The sequence below is a fragment of the Garra rufa genome, unplaced genomic scaffold, assembly GCF_049309525.1.
Source record: "Garra rufa unplaced genomic scaffold, GarRuf1.0 hap1_unplaced_025, whole genome shotgun sequence".
Lineage (NCBI taxonomy): Eukaryota > Metazoa > Chordata > Actinopteri > Cypriniformes > Cyprinidae > Garra > Garra rufa.
In genome coordinates, this window is record NW_027394300.1 from 1 (window position 1) to 25,764 (window position 25,764).

Below are 25,764 nucleotides of genomic sequence, written 5' to 3' on the forward strand. Positions count from 1 at the left end.
TTCATTAAAGACGTCTGATGTGCGTGTTAATATGCAAGACATAGCCTATTTATTGTTCATCCAGAATATATTTCATACACTGAAAATTTCCAGCCATTTCAGCTAAAACGTTAAACTTTCACCTGTTGAAGGAGTCAAGGAAAAAAAAGATATATGTTCTTTAAATTAGTATTATTGGACATAAAAATGACCAAACATTTTTTTACATCACTGCTTGTATAATCGATGTTAATAACTGAAAATGCATCAACATATGGGTACGAAATTCGATTTTATATACAACATTTCTATGTGTTTGTGATTTTGGAGAAGGGTGTACGAATGGGACTTTTAATTTGCTCTGGTGATGTGACGCCATAAAGACGCGCCCCGCTCTTCATCTGTTGTGATTCATCTGAAGAAAGGTTTGTAGTTTTCTGTTTTTAAATAATGCCAACTGTTAGATCAATTAAAGCGTTTTTACACGATATACAAAATAAATGCAGTATTCTTGAATGTAATGGTGTAATGTTTTATTTAGTGTTAGTTAAATAAAGCATTAGCCTTCAGTAACAGAGAAGGTGCGTCTCAGTTCTCTCTCTCTATCATGAATCAATCGTGTGATGATAAGAAGTGATGAGAGAAACTGAGAATCCGAATCATTTGAATCAAATCATTTGTGAAATGATTCAGTGATTCGATTCAGCGGCACGCAGACTACAAACGACAACAACAAACACAAACGAGTGAATCACAACCGAGAATGATTTCATGAGAGTGTAATATATTAGATATGATGTATAAATAATTACATACTAAATGTAAATTAAAAATAGCCTACCTAAATGTAAACGGCTGTGTAATTTGTATATATTTATAATCTAGTAATAAGTCTATTAACTCTCACTTTGACTGTCTAAATCTTAGATTTAGTTTGCTATTTTTTTTTCTTTCTATTAATTATTCTCATCTTAAACAGGACAAAGTGTTCAAACACAGAAAAACTCCTGAAGAATCAACAGAGATCCATGTGACACTTTTATAAAGATGGCGTTTATTAAAGAGGAGAGTGACGACCTGAAGATTGAAGAAACATTAATCAAACATGAAGATACTGAGGAACAAACAAAGATGGAGTTTATTAAAGAGGAGAGTGAAGACATGAAGATTGAAGAAACATTCAGAGTCAAGCATGAAGATACTGAGGAACAAACAGGTTGTTTTTTTATTCTCAAAGCTGAAATGAATTGTATTTGTGAATAATGTCACACAAGTGTAAAAATGTTTTGACATTTGACAGAAGTGTTGAGATCACATGACAAATACTAACACAGCCTTCGAGTGCAGCTGAGAATATCCTGCTTTCACACTGGCCATATGTTATTATAGCATCATGTATTTAAGTTGTAACAATAATATGGAATTAGCCCAAACAATATTTGAAAGTTAGTTTATTTTTGTAAAATTAAACCCAATATCTGCTTCTAATATTAAAAACATTTGATTTCTAGCACTTTAAGCAAACCTTGAAATGTGAGTAATCATATTTGGCTACTGCATGCTGTCTACATTTGTTCATTTAAAGGTATTTGGTAAGCAAATAAAACAGCCAGTGGATACTAAAGCTACATCTTAATTAATTCCCATACAACTGAAAAGTATTTGTTTTAAATTTTTCTCTGTCCACACTAGTGTTGTCAAGCATTTTCCAAAAGTTTCTCATCCACACTGAAATGTCAGGAAACGTTAAATTCGCCTTTCTGCGAATGCGTAAAAACTCATAAAAGCTCACTGAGACTGTACAAATGGAACCGATTATACATTTTCCTGCAATTCTTCTAGTAAGATCATATATTTTTACTAAAATATCTATTTTTGGTTGTTATTTTTTAGAACAAGACCATGTATGCCGATTTAGCACGTTTTACGCCGGATGCCCTTCCTGCCGCAACCCAGCCCTGAGAGTGCATTAACTCATGCAATCCCAGTGCTGGGACACACTCACTCAGTCAGGAAAGAAGATAGAACAAAATATATCAAATAAATAAATAAAGAGAGGAATTAAAGAAAATAATTCAAATTATATTAATACAATCAGGTGAATAAATTAATGACCACTGATCAGGAGCATCAGAGTGGAGCATAGTTATAAAGAGCAAGTGAATGATATAAACTGTGAGGTGATGGAAGGGGTATGTAAACAAAATGCTGTGCTTTGGCATTTGATTAACTGTACCCCACATTTTTAAAAAGTGACGTAAAAAATAAGCAAGTACTTCTGACCAGCCAAATTTACTTTCAGTATAAAAACCCTTAATTGTGAGTAAACTGTCAAATGACATCAAGTTAACTAATATTTCGTGGCCGTTTCTGATTTTTCAGTACTGTGACTTGCCGTTTCAGATTTTTGCCAATTCAGATAATAATAAAAAAAAAAAAACCTGTAATCAAAGCATTTACAAAATTTTCTTCAGTTAGAAATAAAATATAACTGACAAAAATGAATTTTGTTTTGGAAGAATTTTTTAAACATTAATTACAGGATCGTCTCACAACAATAACTGTAATAACAAAAAGACCACTGTGTCTTTAAACAGGTAGAAATAACAATGCTAGTACTAAATGCTATTACTTGAGCATTAATGGCACATTTTTCTTTATAAAGAGAAGCATTTCTGCCTTGTCACCAGTTAATCCAGCGGTATTACACTTCGGAGCGTTCATTCACATATTTGCGCTATACGCCAATGCATACAGCGTCTTCACACACAGATGAAAATTCACGTCTCGCACGCTTTAATGACCTTCAAATGGAACATATACGCTTGCTGTAAACTATTACGCCGGTTTCACACTGCATGCGTAAGCAGCGCGTATTTTTTTCGGCGCCCATGTTAACGAATGAGAGCATTCACACCGCCTAAGTTAGCCTATTGTTCAAAACAATCACGTTAGCAAAGTTTGTGCTATTTTCTGCTTGTTTTGATAAATACAAGAATAAATAAATATGTGCTACTGTCATTAAAATGTTAATATAAAACATTTTTAAATACAGAAAAAAATCATTTTTAAAAGTGAAGATTCTGAAAGTATTGAATTAGATCCTATAATAATTTAATATAGATTTACATTTACGTTTCATTATAAACGTGGTGATTATCTCGAAGTTGGACAATCACCATAAAAAAATATGATATATACCATATGAATCTAACCATGTCATGTCAAAAAATGTCAAAGTCAGTCATCTATTACTTATCTTGTAATTTATTGTGCCTTTAGCCCCAACGGCAGGGGCGATTTGTACCACAAATACCATACTTTTTACACATTCTTTTCGTTATTGATAAGCTGTTTCTTTCATTTTAAACCAAACTGGTAATCATTAAGACCTTTGTCTAAAAATGTATTCAATATTTTAGCGTTTCTCATTTGCTACTTAAATCTACAATAAATCTCCATATCACAATTCAATACACATAACAGACAGTTGTCGGAGAACTGCGCTGCTTCTGCTCTGCTTACGTGCCGTGCACGCGCTGCTTACGTCCTGCATACGCGTGCAGTGTGAAACCGGCGTTAGATTGAAGTGAGCATATACAGTATGTTTAATTTGAAGCTGTGTGTGAAGACGCTGTATGCGGTGACGTATCGCAAATATGTGAATGAATGTTCTGAAGTGTAGTAAACTTCAACTGATTTCCCCTGCTCAGGGAGTAGGTAGCAATGTACACTATTCAGGGACCATGTCAATCGGAACAGTTCATTCACGGAGCTCACTTCTAATGAGTTGGTCATCTGAATCAGGTGTGTTAGCTAAGAGAGATGCATATTCAGCTGAGTGATGGTGTTTTAAGTGTCTTGTTAGATTTGTTGTTCCGAACGTTTTTGTGGTTGTTCCCCCCACATAGTATTTTGACTACGGTCACGATCCGGGCCGATCATGCAAAAAATTGGCCGATTTCGCTCACTAGCCAGTCAATTGGTGCATCTCTACTCTATACTTGTGTTTGATAAGATGGCTTCATTTACATAAGCACAGTGCTAACAGTCAGATATTCAAGACTTAGTTCACCCAAAAACGAAAATCAAAAATACGGTGACCCATACTCAAAATTGGTGCTCTGCATTTAACCCATCCAAGTGCATACACACAGCAGTGAGAAGTGAACACACACAATTAGGGGTCCGGTGCCTTATTTAAGGGCACCTCAGTCATGGTATCGAAGGTAGAAAGAGCACTGTTCATTCAAAATCCCCACCTTCAATTCCTGCTGGTGCGAGAATCAAACCAGCGACCTTCGGGTTACAAGCCCGACTCTCTAACCGTTAGTCAGGTGTGTTAAATAAGAGACATGCAAAACATGTAGAGCAGGGGATTAACTTGTATTGGTCTCTTTCTGCTTTAGACCTGATGCTGCTGAAAGAGGAAAGCGAAGAACTAAATGAAATAGAAGACAAATATCAGTACAAGAAACATGATTTCACTGGAGAAAATTTGTTTAGTTGCTCACAAACTGAAGAGACTACACAAAAGACAGCTCAAAAGGAAGGATCTAGAAGTAATTTCATCTGCCAACAGTGTGGAAAAATGTTCACTAAAAAAGAAAGCCTTGAAATCCATTTAAGAGTTCACACTGGAGAGAAGCCTTACACCTGCCATCAGTGTGGAAAGAGTTTCTCTCAACAGAGAAACCTCAAAGCCCACATGAGCGCTCACACTGGAAGGAGAGATTTTAGCTGCCAACAATGTGCAAAACGTTTCACAAGAAGAGGAACTCTTAATAGGCACAACAGAATTCACACTGGAGAGAAACCTTACACCTGCTCTCAATGTGGACTAAGTTTCACTCAAAATGGAACCCTTAGCAGGCACATGAGAATTCACACCGGAGAAAAGCCTTACACCTGCAAACTGTGTGGAAATAGTTACAATCAAAAAGGAGCCCTTATAACCCACATGAGAATCCATAACGGAGACAAGCCTTACACCTGCCAACAGTGTGCAAAGAGTTTCTCCCTAAAGAGAAATCTTGAAGCCCACATGAAAATTCACACTGGAGAGAAGCCTTACACCTGCCTTCAATGTGGACTAAGTTTCACTCAGAAAGGAAGCCTTAACAGACATGAGAATTCACACTGGAGAAAAGCCTTACACCTGCAAACTGTAGAAATAGTTTCAATCAAAAAGGAGCCCTTATAACCCACATGAGAATCCATACTGGAGAGAAGCCTTACACCTGCAAACTGTGGAAAAAGTTGACACATACTCAAAATTGAACTCATCCAAGGGCACCTCAGTCATGGTATTGAAAGTGTAGAGAGTGCTGTTCGTTCACAATCCCCACCTTCAATTCCTGCCGGAGCGGGAATCGAACCAACGACCTTCAGGTTACAAGCCCAACTCTCTTACCATCTTAGGCCATGACTGCCTCATTAGAATTCACACAAGATAGAAGCCTTAAAGGGTTAGTTCACCCAAAAACGAAGACCTTCGTTCTTTATTCTACATTTTCATCTCTACTGTGTCACTTGTGGATGCAAGTTGATGAGAGTCCCACGATGCACGTGGCAGCACCAGCACTGACCCAGATCCAGCATTATGATGAGGAACATGTTACATGTGGAGAGACTCATGCTGTATAAAAGCTATTGAAATCTAATGATTTGCGTCAGTGGCACCACACGAATGTGTCTGAGTATACTTGTGAACGTGTATCGACAAGTGATGCATTAGAGACGAAAATGTGGAATAAAGTCTTTATTTTAGTTTTATTTGCACAGAAAAAAATACTTAATGCATCGGGAAAGCTTCTCGAGTCGGGATTTGAACACAGGATGCCCGGAGCGCAACAGGCTATCGGCACCGACAAGAGTTATGCTTTTTATGGTTGGTTTTTGGGCAGTATTGGAATGAATGTAGTAGTGAATGTAGTATTTGTTTTCCTAATGTTGTGTTAAATGTTCTATGACTGTATGTTTGTTCAGTAGGCCCTATGAAATCAGTTTTATTTTTTTGGTTATTTTTATTTTTGTTATTTTCATTTTTATGGTTAAATAAAATTGTATCAATAAAAAAAATTATGTCTAATTAATTAAAATCATGAAAATCTATACAATTTAACGTTAATTTATTAAAGGTTTAACAAAAATTACATGTTTAGAACCCTATGAAATGTTGTACTTTTTTCTTACCTTATTTTCTATTGTTACCAAATTTTTACTTGGTTAATTAAATAATTCTAATTCTTTGAATGCATACAAATGGCTTTCATTTACTCTTACAATAGGTTTGTTTTGTTTGTTTTTTTCCTCAGAAATTCTGCATTGTGTATTTACATTTTTCTATTTATCAAATAAAGGCATAAAATTAATTAATCATTTAATTAATTAAATTTGGCAAGTAATGGGGATTTAGTATTCAAATTAAAACCTGAAAGAAATATTGTGACTGTGCCTAAGTTTTATTAATTTGTCAATGGTAGTAGTATTAGTATAATGTACATTTTAAATATTAGTAATATACAGTATGTCACAAAAATGAGTACACACCTCACATTTCAGCCACCATTTTAGTATATCTTCTCAAGGGACAATACTATAGAAATTAATATTTATTATATTTTAGAGTAGTCTATGCACAGCTTGTATAGCAGTATAGCAGATTGAAAATTAACATACAACCATTATTGTTAAAATAGCTGGCAAGTGAGTACACCTTAAGTAAACTTGTCCAAAGTGTCAATATTTTGTGTTAGCACCATTGTTATATGGCAGTGCCTTAATCATCCTGGGCGTGGAATTGACCAGAGCTGCTGGACATTAGACATTTACATTTACATTTAGGCATTTGGCAGACATATGGTGCTTGTCCACTTTCTGCTTGAGGATGCCCCTCAGCTGCTTAGTAGGGTTCAGGTCTGGAGACATACTTGGCCACCCCATCACCCCAGACCATGATGCACCACCACTATGCTTGACTGTAGGCAAGACACAATTTTCTTGGTACTCCTCACCAGGTCATCGCCACACATGCTGGACACCATCTGAGCCAAACAAGTTCATCTTAGTCTCATCAGAAAACAGGACATGGTTCTTGCAATTTATGCTCTTGGACAGGTTGTCTTCAACAAACTCTTTGTGGGCTTTCTTGTGAGCCAGCTTCAGATGAGGCTTCCTTCTGGGACGACGACTATGTATATTGTGTGAGCACTGACAAGCTGACTTTCTACTTCTGCAACCTTTAATGCAATGCTGGCAGCACTCATGCATCTGTTTTTTGAAGCCAAGTTCTGCACCTGACGCTCAGAATGAGTGCTCAGCTTCGTTGATCTACCCTTGCAAGGCATGTTCCGAATGAAACCCATCTTTGAAAACCTCTGTATGACCCTGACCAGTGTAGTGTAACTTGGTTTCAGGGTGTTACTGAACCTTTAATAGCCTTGGCCATCTTTGTGGAGAGCAACATTTCTAATTCTCTAATTCTCAGAGAGTTCTGCCATGAGGTACCATGTTGAACATCCAGTGGTCAGTATAAGAGAATTCTACCTGCTCTAGTACAAGATACACAACTTTGTATTGTCCTGTCAAGCAGACAAAAACAAAAACATGATGAATAGGACATGTAGCTTTGCATGGTTAAACAACATACTGCTGCACTCAAAAAAAATAGCACTTTGGTTGAACATGATTTAATCATGGACAGTGTTTCCACATGATTCCACCACATTATCTTAACAACAATGGATGATATTAAACCAACTTGAAAAATTTGTGTTCATTTAACATGAACGGATGACATTCACTAAACATGATCTAAATACTAATTTTTAACTTGAATAATGGTTTTTATTGAACAGAAGTTAAAGTTAATGAGATATAATTAGTAATTAGTTAAGTGATGATTGATCATTATTGAAGACACCTGATGTTAATAAGCAGAATCACCAAATGAGAAAATCACATTTTTTAAGAAACCATTACAGTGGTCAGTGTTTGCATTAGTTGGGGTCTTGAGCTTAACGTTTGTAAAAGCAGACTTTGTTTGGCTGCTGTAGCAGTGTTATAACAGCCAGACAAAAGGCAATCGTGTTTTCAAGAAATGTTTGTGAAGTAATAGACCATGGGTTTTATCACTGGTTACATAAACTCTATAATTGAGAGTCGCATATATAGTCAGACAGATATGTAAAAATAAAAAAAAAAGTTTTATTAAGACACAAACATGAAGAATCTGTGTGAGAATCACAACAACGGTGACCATCAGAAAAAGCATGTTGTAGCCAATCAGAACTCATCCATGATTCCCATCATGCATTGGAGCCCTTTTAAGTCTAGGAAGAGTCACGCCTCTCAGGATGGTCTTGACCAATGAAAAAGGCTGAATTTACAAACGGGAGGTTGGAAATAATGTGGGTTTTATGACCATTTGTCTGAAAGCATGGTTCGAATGGTTGTGGCATTTTATATTTTGGATTAAAGTACGAACACACATGGCATTCTATGAGGAGGTGGCATACACCAAAGTATCATTAAATGAGCATTAGTTGGATAGGAGACACATAGTTATAGGTAGGTCACATTGACTAGTACTTCACGCATTAAGCATACATACAATAAAAAAATACAATTCCAAAGACATTATACAAGATAGTTATAGTACACACAATGACCTAAAGGATTTGTGTTCATTCAAAGAAGTTTTCCTATGAATTAGGGACGAGTCCATTTCAATGAGCATAAAGTCTTTCCTATAGGAAAGAATAGGAAAAGTTTTTCTACCTGCATTTCTTTGTGTCGTAAAACTAGTGTGATCAGATGGTTGCCCTGGCGACTGAGCTCCTTTTGGATGTTAGTCACTTTCAAGGGTTGTTTCCAGAATTCCAACATATAGCTGGCTTGTTGGTTTTAAAGATTATTTGTTATAAGTAACAAATAATAGTGTGTCTGATTGGTCAAAACATTACAACAGCCACATAATTTAATTTTAATTTAAAGTTAATCAGAAATATAATCATAACACAACTTCACCTGTTTATGTATATTGCTAAATAAATAAAAAATAAATAATAAATTTTTATTAACCCGAGTCCATTAACCCATGAGTTTCATGTTGGCTTATACAATTAAATAATAGCCTATATAATACAGTTTTGTTTCAAGCCTATGTATTTTGCGCGATAGGTGAAATTATTAACGGAAACAGCTATGCAACAATTGCTTTTTTTTTAGGGATGTCGTCATGCCGCACACAATTTTATTGGTAAAAAGCCAGTTGGATGGAGACAGCAAATTTTACAGTTTTTTAATGCATATTCTCTTTGTCAATAACAAAACATTGCAAAAAACTGGATGGAAACTTGCCTATTGGGCGACAGAGTTGTTGTCAGCTTAGTGTTAGCAGTAGTGTGTGACCCACTGTTGCGGATCATTTACATTGTGTCACGTAGTGTGAAAAGCACAATGACCAAATGACAGACAAGATGTCATGTAGTCTGAACAGCACAGTTTTTTCGCCAATTAAGTCGTAGGTATGCCTCAACTGTGAGAGACAAAATCAAAAAAAAAAAATCACATTGTATGATTTTTAAATAATTAATTTCCCTTTTATTGCATGAAATAAGTATTTGATCACCTACCAACCAGCGAGAATTCTATCTCTCACAGACCTGTTAAGTTTGTCTTTAAGAAGCCCTCCTATCCTCCACTCATTACCTGTAATAATTGCACCTGTTTGAACTTGTTACCTGTATAAAAGACACCTGTCCACACAGACTCCAACCTCTCCACTATGGGCAAGACCAAAGAGCTGTCTAAGGACACTTGGGACAATCAATGATCTTGAGAAAGGTGAGGGATCACCCTAGAACTAAACGGGAGGACCTGGTCAATGACCTGAAGACAGCTGGGACCACAGTCTCATCGGTTACCATTAGTAACACACTACACCGTCATGGATTGTAATCCTGCAGCGTGTGCAAGGTCTCCCTGTTCAAGCCAGCACATGTCCAGGCCCGTCTGAAGTTTGCCAAAGACCATCTGGATGATCCTGGAAGAGGCATGGGAGAAGGTCATGTGGTCAGATGAGACCAAAATATAACTTTGTTATAAACTCCACATGCCGTGTTTGGAGGAAGAAGAAGGATAAGTACAATCCCAAGAACACCATCCCAACCGTGAAGCATGGGGGAGGAAACATCATGCTTTGGGGGTGGTTTTCTGCAAAGGGGATAGGACGACCACACCATATTGAGGGGAGGATGGATGGGGCCATGTATCACAAGATTTTGGGCAACAACCTCCTTCCCTCAGTAAGGGCCTGTTGCCCAGCTACAGTCCCAAAACCTGAAAGATCTGCAGAAGACCTGTATAGAGGAGTGGGACAAAATCCCTGCTGCAGTGTGTGCAAACCTGGTCAAGAACTACAGAAAACGTCTGACCTCTGTAATTGTAAACCAAATACTAAGTTCTATTTTTCTAGTGTATCAAAGACGTGTTTCATGCAATAAAATGGAACTTAATTATTTAAAAATTATACAATGTGACTGGATTTTTTTTAGATTCTGTCTCTCACAGTTGAGGTGTACCTACGATGAAAATTACAGATTTCACCATTATTTGTAAATGGGAAAACTTGAAAAATAGGCAGTGTATCAAATACTTATTTGCCCCACTGTACTTGTTGAAATTCATACCAGACTTGTTAGCCCACTATTTCTTGGCAAAAGTGGACTTTGTGGAATAGGTTTTACAACCAAACCAAACCTTGAGTATCACATGAACATTCACACTGGTGAGAAGCCGTATGCATGTGATCAGTGTGAAAAGAAGTTCAGTCATAAGGGAACCCTTAAAAAGCACTTGGTGGTTCACTCAAGAGCTCCCTCTCTCAGTTTTATATGATATCAGTGTGGAATGAGTTTCTCAGACAGTGATCACCTTAAAAATCATGTAACATCTCACACTGGAGAGAAGCCGTTCATGTGCAGTCACTGTGGAAAGACTTCCTCAAACAAGACAAACCTAAATCTACACATGAGAATTCATACTGGAGAGAAGGATTATATCTGCCCTTACTGTGGAAAGACTTTCAGATTTAGAGGAAACCTTCGGGCTCACATGAGAGTTCACAGCGAAGAAAAACCTTTTACCTGCCTTTCATGTGGAAAGAGTTTCACACTTAAAGGAAACCTTACTGCTCACATGAGGCTTCACACTGGAGACAGACCTTCTGCAACCTAAGTTTCACAATCAGAGAAACCTGAAAGATCATTTGCAAACGCATTCTGGAAACACACTGACAAGTTTAGAAGGAGCAATTTTAAAAATCACTCTGAAGGCAGCGCAATACTGTGGAATAATTTTGCCATCACATATAGACCTAGAAAGGTAATTTATAAACAAGACCGTATTTCTGTTTTTATACGTAAATAGTTAAATGCAATGAAAATACACTTAAATACCCGCAAATACATTTTTAGTACATTGTTTTTTTGTGTGTTAAAAAAAGTGTGATGTTTATACACTATGAATACACTAATTAAAAGTAGGTTTATACTTCAGTAGGACTTAAGTACACTTGGAAAAAGTATACTAAATACCAGTAATACTTAAATAAATTTTTAGTGTACTAAAATAAAGTATACTACAGAAAAAACATGCAAAAGAGTTTTATTAGTGTGTTTTTCAAAAGTGTGCTTTAAATGCTTTAAACATTAGTTGATTATTAGTAGACTGTTTACATACTAATCCTAAGTTTAAAATAAGTTAATATATAAAAAATCTATTAGTAATGTATTGTAGTAGAAGTATATTTTCTCAAAAGTTGTACTTAAGTACACTTAATATGAATGCATTATTAGCACTAACACTTAAAATGATTTTGAGTGTGGTAATTTTAAGTTTACATTAAATTGATTTTATTAAAAATCTATTAGTAATGTATTGCAGTATAAGTAGATTTTCTCAAAAGTTGTACTTAAGTACACTTAATATGAATGCACTATAAGCATTAACACTTAAAATGATTTTGAGTGTGGTAATTTTAAGTTTACATTAAATTGATTTTATTAAAAATCTACCCAGACAGCAGCTGACTCCGTGCCGGATCCGTTTTCAAACCGGCAAATCCGCATAACAGTCGCATCTGTTTCAGTGCTGTAATGGTGCGTTCACACCGCACACTTTGTCTGCGTCAGGCAACGCACCTAACGCATCTAGTTTGACGCATGTACGTTGAAGCTGGCAACGCTTGCTTTTTGGTGCGTTCACACCGCACACGTCAGGCAACGCTCCCAACGCATCTAGTTTTCTGCACACTTCCCCTGAATAAACCATGGCAAACTATTGGGACTGGACATTTTGGAATCCTCTCATGAACATGTTTCGCTAGCTAACGAAATGGGAAATAATTACGTTGAGAAAAGATTTGACAACCAGATCTCTTCAGCGATCTTCATCCAAGCAAGTTCCTTTAAATTCCTGTCTTTATACAACAACGAGAACGGATCATACAATTCTCTGCGATTGCAGACGGCTAGAATAAGTTTGTAGCCGTCTTCAATCGCAGAGAATTGTATGTTGTTGTTTTTTCTGCTCCCGCTTCATTCAAAATACGTGTGGTGACGTCGCTACAGTGAGACGCTCTGATTGGTTGACGCACTGCGTCAAGTGCGTTAAGTCCGTCAAAAGTTCAACTAGCTGAACTTCTGCGTTGCTTGCGTTGGCTGCGTTGACGCTTGAAGCGCAGGTAACGCTTGAAAAGTTGACGGATCCAACGGACGCAGCATAACACGGATTCGGCCCGAGCCCGGGTTTCAGTCGGCAGGAACAACAGTCGCAGAGCGGACCCGGGCCGCATCCGTGGAAACGAGCCCAGACAGCAGCTGACTCCGTGCCGGATCCGTTTTCAAACTGGCAATTCCACATCCGTTTCAGTGCTGCAACACGGATTCAGCCCGGGTTTCAGTGGGCGGGAACAACAGTCACAAAGCGGATAAGAGCCGCGTCCGTGGAAACGAGCACGCTGTTTTTTTGAGTTCAGAAGACGATCGAGACAGATACAGACATAATGTTATGCTCCTACCTCAAAACTCCTACCATTAACTTCACCAAGGTAAGTCACACGGTGTGATCAAACTGTTCTGTTAATAAATGTATTTCTTATTATGTTGTGTACGTTACTCCTTAACTTAAAGGTTTGGTGTTTTTATTGCTCCTTAGATCAGTGTTGGATTGTAGCTAACTAATTATGTTATCAGAGGGATTGCTAACATGAAGAAGACGGCAGGCCCACAGGTATGTAATTATATGTTATTAACGATTTTAACTGCTTATATTTGTTTTTAATGTTTAAGATTGCTGGGTGGTTAGTGGTGATGGGCTAACAACTATGGTAACGGCTGAGTACTAGCTAAAACATATCGCACACCCTTTAGGCTGAATTTATTTGATCAAAAATAAAGTAATTTTAAGTAAAAGTAATTGTTTTGTGTGCTGGTGGGCTATGGAGTACACAAAGCAAGAAAAGTTTAAAAACAGCCTTTTAATCCACAAAACGAATACAAGGAATCAAGGAGAGGTAGCACATCTAATAGAAACAGAAACAGGTGTGTGGAGTTAATTGCTAATCTCTCTCTCTCTCTATATATATATATTGTTATGATATATGTATTGTGAAAAGCACTATACAAATAAACAAATTGTATTTAAATTCTATTTGTGTATACAATTTGTGTTTGTGTGTGTGTAGGTCTATTTATATATAAAAAAATGAGCTGGCCCAGATCCGGCATGGTACTGAACCAGATCTGGCATCGTACTGGCCCAGATCCGGAATGGTACTGGTCCAGATCTGGCATGGCACTGGCCCAGATCCGGAATGGTACTGGCCCAGATCCGGCCTGGTACTGGACCAGATGCGGCCCACGTTTGGGCCAAATCACCATAAAGGACTCCACATCTGGCCCGGGGCTTGCCCAGTTCTGGTCCAGATGCGGAAAAACGGATCCGTGCCGGTATTGGCCCGTTGTGCCGTACAAAACCGGCCCGAGTCCGTTGCGCGGATCTGGCCCAGAACTTGCGATAGGTCTGGGCCAGATCTGGGCCAGATGATTTTTGCTATCTGGGTATTAGTGATGTATTGTAGTAGAAGTACATTTCCCCCAAAATTGTACTTAAGTACACTTAATATGAATGCACTATAAGCCTTAACACTTAAATTGATTTTGAGTGTGGTAATTTTAAGTTATATTAAATTGATTTTATTAAAAATCTATTAGTAATGTATTGTAGTAGAATTACATTTTCTCAAAAGTTGTACTAAAGTACACCTAATATGAATGCATTATTAGCACTAACACTTAAACTGATTTTGAGTGTGGTAATTCTCCCAGGTTAAAAAAAAAGTGCACTAAAATACACTTTATTTAAGTATACTTACTACACTTTTCAGTAATGCACTAAAAGTGCTCTATTTTCGCGCACTAATTTTGTATTTATTGTACTAAAAAATAGTATTAAGTATATGTTAAGATAAACTTAATACCATCTAAGTGTACTCAACTGTGCTATTTTGAGACACCATGAAATTGAACTAAAATGTGCTTTTAACATACTATATCTGTATTTAAAAAATATATTTAGTTACAACTAGAAATACACTTGAACCCTACTTTTGAACATTTATAAATTTATTTATGACTAATTTAAAGTATAGCAATAATATATTAAAAGAATATACAAAGTGTGAAAAAAGTGTGCTAAAATACAATTTAAGTACACTTAGTGCACTTCCCTAATGTACTTAATGTACTCTATTTTCGGCCACTAATTTTGTACTCAATATACTAAAAGTTATTCTTAAGTATATGTTAAGATAAACTTAAGATCATCTAAGTGTACTCAACTGTGCTATTTTGAGACACCATGAAGATGAACTAAAATGTGCTTTTAACATACTGTCTCAGCATTTCCAAAAAATGTATTTTGTTACCACTTCTAATAGGATTGAAACATATTTCATATACCTTTAAATATACTAATTATACATAAAAAATAAACTTACTGATTATTTAAAATACATAAATATATAACAAATGTATGCAAGGCGTATTTATAATGTATTTCCCACATATTTTTATTACAAAAAAAATACACTTGTTGATTATTTAAAATACATGAATAATATATAATAAATTTATACAAAGCGTAATTATAATGTCTTTCCCACATATTTTTATTAATAAAAAATACATTACAAATACACTATGTATACATTTATTATATATTATTCATGTATTTTAAATAATCAAGTGTATTTTTTATTAATAAAAACATGTGGGCAATACATTATAAATACGCCTTGTATACATTTGTTATATATTATTATTGTATTTTAAATAATCAGTAAGTTTATTTTTTATGTATAATTAGTATATTTAAAGGTTTATGAAATATGTTTCAATTGTATTATAAGTGGTAACAAAATACATTTTTGGAAATGCTGAGATAGTATGTTAAAATTAAACACACCTGATCCAAGTCCTTCAGGCTATATTGAAAACTGCATAGTATGTGTGTTGGAGCAGGGTTGGAACAACACAGTGCGGGCCTCAAGGAACTGAGTTTAACACCCCTGCTTTAAAACCTGTTTTCAAAAGCTTGTGTTTACAGGCCTCCAAAACCAGGCTGCCGTGTCAATGAACAGCCAAAACGAAGTCTGGAGCAATGGCCCTGCCAAAAAGTAAATGGGTTCAACAGAAAGTACTCCTAACCACACCCCCACAGACAGCTTTGTCCAGTTTCTCTTCTCCCCAACCTTTCAGCATGCCTGAACCTTTTATTATGTCCATTGCTCCTGAACTGCAGTTATTCCTACTTGGCGAACTCTTGAAAATTTTGTTTTTAGTTAAAGGAGAAGTCCGGTGTGATATTGATCTAAAGTGTAATGAATCATGATACTGACTGTGAACTTACCTTTCATAGTTCATCTCGGTTTGTCCCCTGCACTTCGAAATCTGGCACTAGTTAGCCGATGCTAAAAACAGGCTGTTGCTGAGGGTGGATCGGGCATCGGACTAGCAATGTAAATAAATCACTGTTTTACACCATTTACGAGGCACAAAGTAGCTCCACACTTCATTGGTAGACTTCCAAGGGCCCTTCCAACGAGACATTGAGAAGTTTGAAAAAGCACTGGTAGTTTATTTACAAGAAGACATATACAGACAGTGGCTGCATCCGAAATCGCATACTTCCATACTATTTAGTAGGCAAAAAGCAGTAGGCGAAGAAAAAGTATGCATGAAATCTCAAACACCACAAAAGAGTAGGCGAGATTTACCAGGATGAAGCACTTTTTCTCGCGAGATTCAGGTGTACGTATACCTAAGTATCGTTCGAATATGCCTACTTATCTACTATATAGTAGGGGAAATGGGTCGTGAGAAGAGTAACCACAAAAGTGTAAGCGAGAGATCCCTGGATGCCTACTGCGTCCCGCCCAAATTTCGAAGTGCCGATCGAGGGATACTTTTCTACTTTTCTATCCCAGAAGCCCACGGGAGATCAATTGATAATTGGAAGGCTAGAGAGCCAATGGTGACTTTTTTGCTTTTGGAGGGAAAGTTTATGATTCTTAAAACACTAATATGTTGCATAGGTATCAAAAGATAACATATATGTTTTAGATCATCAAAATACAAATTCAAGGAGACCAAATGTGTTATATGTGTGGTTATACTACATAGTGATCTATCATAACACATTAATAAAAACATTACACAATACAAAAGAAATGAACAGTAATAAAATACACAATGATCTAAGGATATGTGTGTTCATTCACAGAAAGTTTTTTTCCAAGAATTAATAAAAGTCAGTTTCTATGGCAGTATGTGTCCTTTTTTTTGAGTATTAGTTGGAATTATAAAAATTCTCTCTACATACTTTTGAGTCGTAAAGATTATCTGGTCTGGCAGAGGAGTCCTGGATGCCATACTAAGACCATTTATCATGGCTGCCAGTGTTGTGGATTGGGTGAGGGGGGTCTGTGATCATTTCTTAATCTAATGAAAAATTGATTATTTGGTAAATCTAATGAACTGTGTCTGATTGGTCCAGACCCTACATTGTTTTTGTTTTTTTTCCGAGCAACACATAGGCAACAAATAATGACGGTTTGTAGAGTAATTTACAACAGCTTCAGATGTAGCTCAACCAATCAGAATTTTTATACATTTTGGTTGAAACTCTTTCCACACTGAGGGGATCTGTCAGCCTTCTCTCTATTGTGGATCTTCATGTGCTTGTAAAGGTATCCTTTACTAGAGAAACTCTTTCCACACTGTTTGCATGTGTAAGGCTTCTCTCCAGTGTGGATCTTCATGTGCTTGTAAAGGTATCCTTGTTGACTGAAACTCTTTCCACACTGTTTGCATATGTAAGGCTTCTCTCCAGTGTGAATTCTCATGTGAATGTTAAGGTATCTTCTACTAGAGAAACTCTTTCCACACTGTTGGCAGATGAAACACTCCTCTTCTGTATGAGTTCTCATGTGCCTTTTAAGCTGTCCATTTTTACTGAAACTCTTTCCACACTGTTGGCAGATGAAACGCCTCTCTTCTGTGTGAATTTTCATGTGGACTTTAAGGGATGCTTTTTGAATGAAACTCTTTCCACACTGTTGGCAGATGAAAGACTTCTCTCCTGTGTGAATTTTCATGTGGACTTTAAGGTTTTGTATTTGACTGAAACTCTTTCCACACTGGCAGATGAAAGGCTTCTCCCCAGTGTGAATTTTCATGTGGACTTTAAGGCTTTTATTTTGAGTGAAACTCTTTCCACACTGTTGGCAGATGAAAGACTTCTCTCTTGTGTGAATTTTCATGTGGAGTTTAAGGTTTGTATTTTGACTGAAACTCTTTCCACACTGTTGGCAGATGAAAGGCTTCTCTCCAGTGTGAATTTTCATATGGACTTTAAATTCTCCTTGTTGACTGAAACTCTTTCCACACTGACGGCACTTGAAAGACTTTTCTCCTGTGTGAATTTTCATGTGGACTTTAAGGTTTGTATTTTGATTGAAACTCTTTCCACACTGTTGGCAGATGAAAGGCTTCTCTCCTGTGTGAATTCTCATGTGTGTTTTAAGGTTTCTATTTTGACTGAAACTCTTTCCACACTGTTGACAGATGAAAGGTTTCTCTCCTGTGTGAATTTTCATGTGGTCTTTAAGGGTTCCTCTTCGAGTGAAACTCTTTCCACACTGTTGGCAGATGAAACGCCTCTCTCCGGTGTGAATTTTCTTGTGGACCTTAAAGTTTCCTTTGTGACTGAAACTCTTTCCACACTGTTGGCAGATGAAATGCCTCTCTCTGGTGTGAATTTTCTTGTGGACTTTAAATTCTCCTTGTTCATTGAAACTCTTTCCACACTGAAAACAAGTGAAAAAACTCCTAGTTCTTGCCTTTTGAGCTCTTTCTTGTGTAGATGTATTTTCTGACTGTAAGCAACAAAATGATTTTTTTCCAGTTATGAGAACATGATTCTCAAACTGATCTTTCTCTTCAGTTTCATTCAGTATTTCTCTCTCCTCTTTCAGTGCTGTTGGGCCTAAGGTGGGAAAACAAAGAAATAAAAGTTAACCCCAGTTTAATGCCACAAAGCAGGTTACACCAATCATGTTGATTCGTAATGCATGTATGCTAGATCTCATATCATGGTGTCCAAACCTGATCATAGTCTGGTGTCCTATAGAGTTTAAGCTGGCTGCTATACAGTTTATTCAATCTAATAATAGTTTAGGAAACCTAGATAAAGATTGATCTCAATTATGATGTAGCATTTTTTTAATGTCTTCTAGGGGATCAAATGCAACAAAAATAAGAAAGGCTAGGAAAATGGACAAACTCCCCACTCAACCATCAGATGAACACGTTATCACACAATAATTCTTTCTGAGGTTTTATTGTGGGGCAATGATGTTGGCCAATCATAAAAATGGGCTGTTACGGCGAGTCCCAACCACGTTCCTTGAGGCCCCTAAACACTGCATGTTTTTCATGTTTCTCCAATTAAGTGATTAATTAACTGGTTCAGGTGTGTTTGATCTGGTTTGGACCTTAACTTTGAAGGATGGTAAATCTTTAGGCACAGGGTTGGGCACCCCTGCACCAAGACCTAAAATGGATGACAAATGGTCAGACAAAGGAGAGATGCAAAATATGCAATGTTGGGTGCCTCCAGGAACATGGTTGGGAACCACTGGTCTGTTACAATGACCTATTGAATGGAAAATGCCCAAAAACTTACTGCAAAACAAACAAACACATCACAGACCATATCCTTTAAAAGAGAACAGGCAACATTTTTACACCAATTGAAAGTGAAGTGAGATGTGAAGATGGTGAATTTGTGCTCTGCATTAAATCCATCCAAGTGGTCATTTATGGAACCACTTTAACCCAGATTGATTTGTTATCTTATCTCAAGTCAGGTTTTGACTTTTCTTAGTCTTTCCCCCAGAGCTTGACATAACACTAAATCAATCATAGATTCATTCAAGTAAATGTTTGTTATATGTACGATTATTTCCACCATTTGTTGTTAATTTATTCATAAGCAACAATACAGTTATATAAGCTTGAACATAAATAAGCATATCTGTGGTATTTGCCACATTGAATCGATTACTAAGACACTGTCATAAAAGAAAAATAAACAATGAAAGAAATCATCCTGGATATTTAAACCAGAAGTATGCATGATAACCGGCTTTGTTCTAGCATCCCCAAACACCCTTGAAGTTAAACATGGAGGTGAAAATATTATGCTTAATCCTTAATCCAATAGAAAAACTGTGGAGGGAGCTGAAGGTTTAAGTTGCCAAATGTCAGCCTCAAAACCCTAATGTCTTGGAGAGGATCTGCAAAGAGGAGTGGAACAAAATCCCTCTTGAGATGTGAAACCTGATGGCCAACTACAAGAAACGTCTGACCTCTTTGATTGCCAAAAAGGGTTTTGCCAGCAAATACAAAGTCATGTTTCTCTAAGGGGTGAAATACTTTTTTACTCATTAAAATGCAAATCAATTATAACTTTTTTGAAATGCGTTTTTCTACTTTTTTGCTGTTGTTGTTACTCAAAATCAGCAGGGGATCAAGTAATTATTTTTCCCACTGTTGTAATTTGAACTTTTAGGCTATTTAGTAAGCATAGTTTGCTGAATTTTGAGTATTAAAGTCATGTGAGAGATCAGGACAAAATAAAGGGACTGAAAAGTAAAATGGAAGTGAAGGTGCAGTTCAGGAGAGGACTTTGAATTATTTTACATGTTGCATAGTCTAACGATTTAAACCTTTTTTTACGTGATGACCATACAAAAATATGGTTGTCCATGTTTCAGAGATTGTTGTGGGTATATGGGATGACCTGGATGAGTGTGAGATTTCCCAGCCGAAATTTTGTCCCAGTCCACCCCTGAGCTCCAGCTTCAGGGAACAGAAGATTCAACTCTAAGATACGAAAAGGGAACTCTGATGCTCCCTTTGGGAACACTGTACTCATCGGCGACCCTTGAGAGTGAGGGGAGCACTGCTGTGCTCAACCATAAAAGCCACCTAAGAGAGGCAAAGGTGGACAACAATTTTTGGTGCCTCACGGAACATGAGAGAGCAGACTCAACTCTCAGAAATCAAAGGAGAACTTAGAGGCTCACCTTAGGAGTGACATGATCATAGGCAACCCTCTAAATTGAGTTAGGGTTAGGATAGCACTGCCAACTAAGCCATAAGGGCAGTCACATTATGGGAGCTCCTGGGAGAAGCATGTAGAAGCATAAGACACGTGGTATGATTGCCTCACAAAGTTCCATGAAGCAGAGGACTTCATTCTCATAGATGAGAGGGGGCCCAGATGTTTTCTTTGGGAGCGATGTGCTAATTGGAGACCCTTGAGAGCAGGGTGGCGAACATCTGCCCTGGAGATTTTTCCTTCAACCCTTAATCAAACACACCTGAACAACATAATCAAGATCTGAAGGGTTACTAGAAAGCTACAGGCAGGTGAGTTTTAATTAGGGTTGGAGCTGAATTCGGTAGGACGGTGGCTCTCCAGGACCGGAGTTCGTTTTCCCTGCTCTAGAACAGCATTTCCCAACTCCAGTCCTCCCTGCTCTAGAGTGAAGGGAGCACTGCCAAGTTCAAAGACAGGAGCAGAATAACAGGGAAGGGGGAAAAGGCCAAAGAACCTGATATGACTGCACACAGAGCTCATAGAGAAAAGTCCTTAGCTCTCAGATTGAGAGAACTCACATGATACATCCGAGACTAGTAGCTTTATCAGGCATTACATGCAGACAAAATTAAAATGACATTAAAAACTTGAAAGCTGCAGATTCGATCACTAATGAAATGCTGCCGTTTCTTGGGGACTCACACAGTTCTGTTGTGGATTTCGTTGGATATATTATTGCTTTGTTGTAAAATCGGACAATATTGACAGTGTAGTGTTTAAAATGTAGGCTACATTTAAAATGTAAAATGTTCACTTAATATTACCTTTTTGTTTAACTTATAAAATCAACATTTGAAATCATTTGAATATTCAGAGAAAATTGCACACATGCTCATATTTTAAAGATGAAAAACAGTAAGTCACACTGTATGTTTCTGTATCGAAGAGAGTTTCTTAAACCAATCGCTCTGTACAGTCTGTCAACATTATATTATAGCACTTGTTCGAAATAAGTATTTTATTTTATATAAGTTATAGTGTAAGTATTCTTTAATTATATCCATCATAATAATAATGGATATGCAATATTGGTTAGTGTTTTTGAACATGTAACAAGGAACATCATTGAAAAGAAAATAACATAACAGTCATTACCTCATGCATGGTTAAACCAGCAACTAATAAAATACCATTGTGAACATTATGAACCCCACCACCACCCGTCCTTGTTGGAGGATGCTGAACAGACAGAATAAAAACAAATAATACTTCAAAGAACTGTTCTTCTTCTGAAAGAACTTCTTTCTAATGCGCAAAATTCCAAGAACTAAACTTTATAAACCCCTGACTGGGAGATCTGGCAGAACAAAAGTTACTTTTTTCCAGGTACTTTAGCCTACTTTGTGTAATAACGAAAACATTTATTTCATTGAAAAAATAAGTCCAAAACTCTCTATTTTAACACTTTGAACAATAGGGCTCTACAATCTTTTGCTTTTTTTTTTTTTTTTTTTTTCTTGTGCGTTTTAATTTTTCTGATAATCAAATTAAAGCATAATTTTAATTTTTGGGTTTACTGTTAAATCAACTGTTATTATATTAATTTAGAACGTTTAAATAATAATTGTAATATTTTTTTCTACAATTAAGGGGTTAATCTTGTAATATTTATTTTTTATCATATATATTGTTTTGTCAATTATTTAAATAGGAATATATAAACACCTACATTATACTGTACAAAAGTAATACAAGACTAATATTGTTCTGTTTGATGTTAAACCGTACTTTTATTTTGACAGGTTACCGTGAAGTTTCTGTGTGTACAGTATGATATGATGCTAGTTTTCTCAAATGAAACGGTGAAAGTTAAAACTCACAGCAGCTTTGGAGATTGAGTTTATCTGTTCATATGAGATGCAAATACCAAAAATTAGCGGGAGCATCATGCGTGGCTCAGGATGCATGTAGTAAAAAAAAAAAAAAGCGTGTCCACCATTCATACAGACAGAGGTAAACGGAACATGCAGGATTCATATTAAAACAGTCTTTTTGCATTTCAGTTTTCACAGACACTAGTCCATATCGCGATTTGAATTATTAATCCAAAAATCAATTAATTCCGTGGCATGCCGCGCTATAGTAGATTCCGTTTTTCTATGAACGAGTCCGCGAACCAGTCCACGTTTTCGTGGGAGACATTGTAAACTCACTCACTCATGTGGGCATGCACTGCGATCTCATGAGGAAATGCAGCTTTCTGATATAAAGTTTTTCTTGTTCCCGAATACAAATATCAGTATTTGTTCGAAATAAGTATTTGTAAAAAACACGCTATTTGTGCCTTTCCGAATACCATATTCGGCTCCACCCCTAATATATATATATATATATATATATTGTGACGAGTCGGCTGCCTCCCCCCTAGTTATCAGCACCACACCATATTTTACCACACTTATTCGCCGCCCTTCTCCAGGCTCCCGACGGGAGTGGGTGTGTAGGGAGAGGAGGGGCGAGTAATCGTCTCGGGCTGGCGGCGTGTAATGAGGGCACCTGAATGGAATGAAGCCTCATCACCGCCGCTGTTTAAATGCCGAGCGCGCCTCTCCTCAGGACACCGGTCTCTCCCCCCGTGCATGCACGCTGGTGTCCTCGCGGGTCCAGGAAGGGGTGAAGATGGAACCAGCGCCGCTGAGGATAAGCCGCTGGACTCGCGGTCCGGCCGAGAACCGCACCACTGATGGCCGACGGGCCAGGATGCCGGGCCGAATTCCTCCCAAGAAGCACCATGAATGCTCAGAAGGAGGTTGAAGCTGCAGGAGATGCCGCCGCCCCAAAAACTCAACCAAAAAACCCACCACTTGCACACCAGCCAGCAGTGACTAAATTCCCTTCATATGTGTCAAGCAGATCTTTGTTGCCGATCTCGGGCCGTGTCTTTGATTTGTTTTTAATATCCAAAATATTAATATACAAAATAATCTGCCAATGGGGCAGCGAAAAAAAATCTTAAAATGGAGAACTATTATTTTTCTTACACCAATGTATATTTTGGCTGGAAACAAGACAACATATATATTTCCTGGACCCTTCCCTACCGAACACTGCCCTCCTTCACGATATCCCTTCACACGAGGACACCAGATTCCCCTGTTTATTTTGGACACTATTATTTCCCGTTTGGACACTTTCCCTTTTATTTTCTGTTTAATAAAAGCCTCTCCGAGGCCTGACGCCACACCCACTGTGTCTGTCGTTCGTCCCTCCCGCCACAATATATGTAGGGTAGAGTGGGGGAAAATGCCCCCCACCTGTTTTTTCCCAAAATAACCACTAAAGATACATTTTCACTGTTGCTATGCACTACGTTGGCAACGGGGATAAACAAATCTCCTTGGAGAAGCTGACACCAGCTACGTGTTTTACGAGAAGAGGATTACATGCTAAATGCTATAATTTTCAGATATTAGTAAACAAGTGTTTAAGAGAATATTGTTCTGTAGGATATCACAGTGATGTATGATAGATGAATAGTGAAGTCTGTAGTTTGAGAGGATATGTTATTTATAAGGAATATAATTGTATTTTAAAAATTACAGTTTTTTTAAAAAAGACATAGAAAGAAAAAAAAAATCCCCCCCCCCCCCCCCCCCAGAACCTTCATTATGCATGTATGTAAATGTATGCTACTGCCCAAAAGTTTGAATTCAGAAAACAAATATTAATACTTTTATTCAGGAAAAGTGCATTATATTAATCATTAGTGGTGAACAAATACATCAATGTTAAAAATCTGGATATTTTGGACATTACTCAAATAAATATTAATATATATATATACATGTTGATACATTACTTGCCTTTTACTTTTAGAGATTATAAACTGTAGTCTGTTCATTTTGCTGTTGATCTATGAAGCAAACTGGTTAGTAAGAAAGGAGGCATTTTACCCCACTGCTGGGGCAAAACGCCCCCTTTGTACAAAAATATGTTCAGACAAAATACTAATTAATTATGAAGGCTGAGCAATTTTAATATTTGGTGAATAACTCCTGCCATCGTCACTCAAACCCGGGATGGCAAATTCTAATCACATTTATGTTTTGTTTCACTGTAATGTCACATTTTCCTTAAGGGGGCATTTTCCCCCACTCTACCATATATTTTTATTTTATTTTTTAGGCTAATTCCATAATACTGTTATAACTGAACCAAATGCATGATGTCTACACACATTATTCATCTTTAATTTCATCTTTAAGAATTAAAACCAACCTGTTTGTTCCTCAGTATCTTCATGTTTGACTCTGAATGTTTCTTCAATCCTCATGTCTTCATTCTCCTCTTTAATAAACCACATCTTTGTTTGTTCCTCAATATCTTCTTGTTTCAATGTTTCTTCAATCTTGAATCTTTAGTGTGTCACATGGATCTCTGATGATTCTTCAGAAGTTTTTCTGTGTGTTTGAACACTTTGTCCTGTTTAAGATGACAGTAATTAATAGAAAGAAAAACCAATGCAATCTAAATCTCTGGGTGAGTCTGAATCAGCTCCTAGTTCACTAGTCAGACAATCAGAGAGTTAATAGACTAATATATAAAATTTATAAAATATACAAATTACCAAAAAGGATTATAGTCAGGCAGGCTATTTTTAATTTATAACTAGTATTCAATTGTTTGTACATCATATCTAATATATTACACTTGAATGAAATCATTCTCGGTTGTGATTCACTCGTTTGTGTTTGTTGTTGTCGTTTGTAGTCCGCGTGCCGCTGAATCGAATCACTGAATCATTCACAAATGATTTGATTTGATTCAAATGATTCGGATTCTCAGTTTCTCTCATCACTTCTTATCATCACACGATTGATTCATGATATATAGAGAGAAATGAGACGCACAATTTCTGTTACTAAAGGCTAACGTCTTCAGTATCTCTAAAGTATTACAACGTTATATTTAATAAAGATGCATTTATTTTACATAGCTTGTAAAAAACGCTTTATTGATGCAGCAATTTCCATTAGTTTAAAAACTTTAAAA

The 25,764-nt window shown here is 36.8% G+C and overlaps 1 protein-coding gene and 1 pseudogene across 1 annotated transcript; one reads left to right on the forward strand and one right to left on the reverse strand.

Moving 5' to 3' along the window:
- The first annotated feature begins 965 nt into the window (after positions 1–965).
- The window catches only part of LOC141315374 (uncharacterized), a 31,254-nt pseudogene continuing 6,455 nt past the window's right edge, over positions 966–25,764 (forward strand).
- Positions 16,185–25,153, reverse strand: LOC141315372 (uncharacterized). The gene is made up of 2 exons (XM_073832703.1): positions 24,991–25,153; positions 16,185–18,591 (listed from the first exon to the last, which is right to left on the reverse strand). Exons 1-2 carry the CDS (start codon positions 25,073–25,075, stop codon positions 17,210–17,212), a joined length of 1,467 nt encoding a protein of 488 aa, XP_073688804.1. The 5' UTR covers positions 25,076–25,153; the 3' UTR covers positions 16,185–17,209.

What these genes read in the sequence shown, in the direction of transcription:
- LOC141315372 (XM_073832703.1), bottom strand. Translation starts at nt 25,075, where the DNA reads ATGTGGTTTATTAAAGAGGAGAATGAAGACATGAGGATTGAAGAAACA. An exon ending in AGATACTGAGGAACAAACAG is followed by an intron (nt 18,592 to 24,990) that starts GTTGGTTTTAAT and finishes TTCCCACCTTAG; the next exon opens with GCCCAACAGCACTGAAAGAG.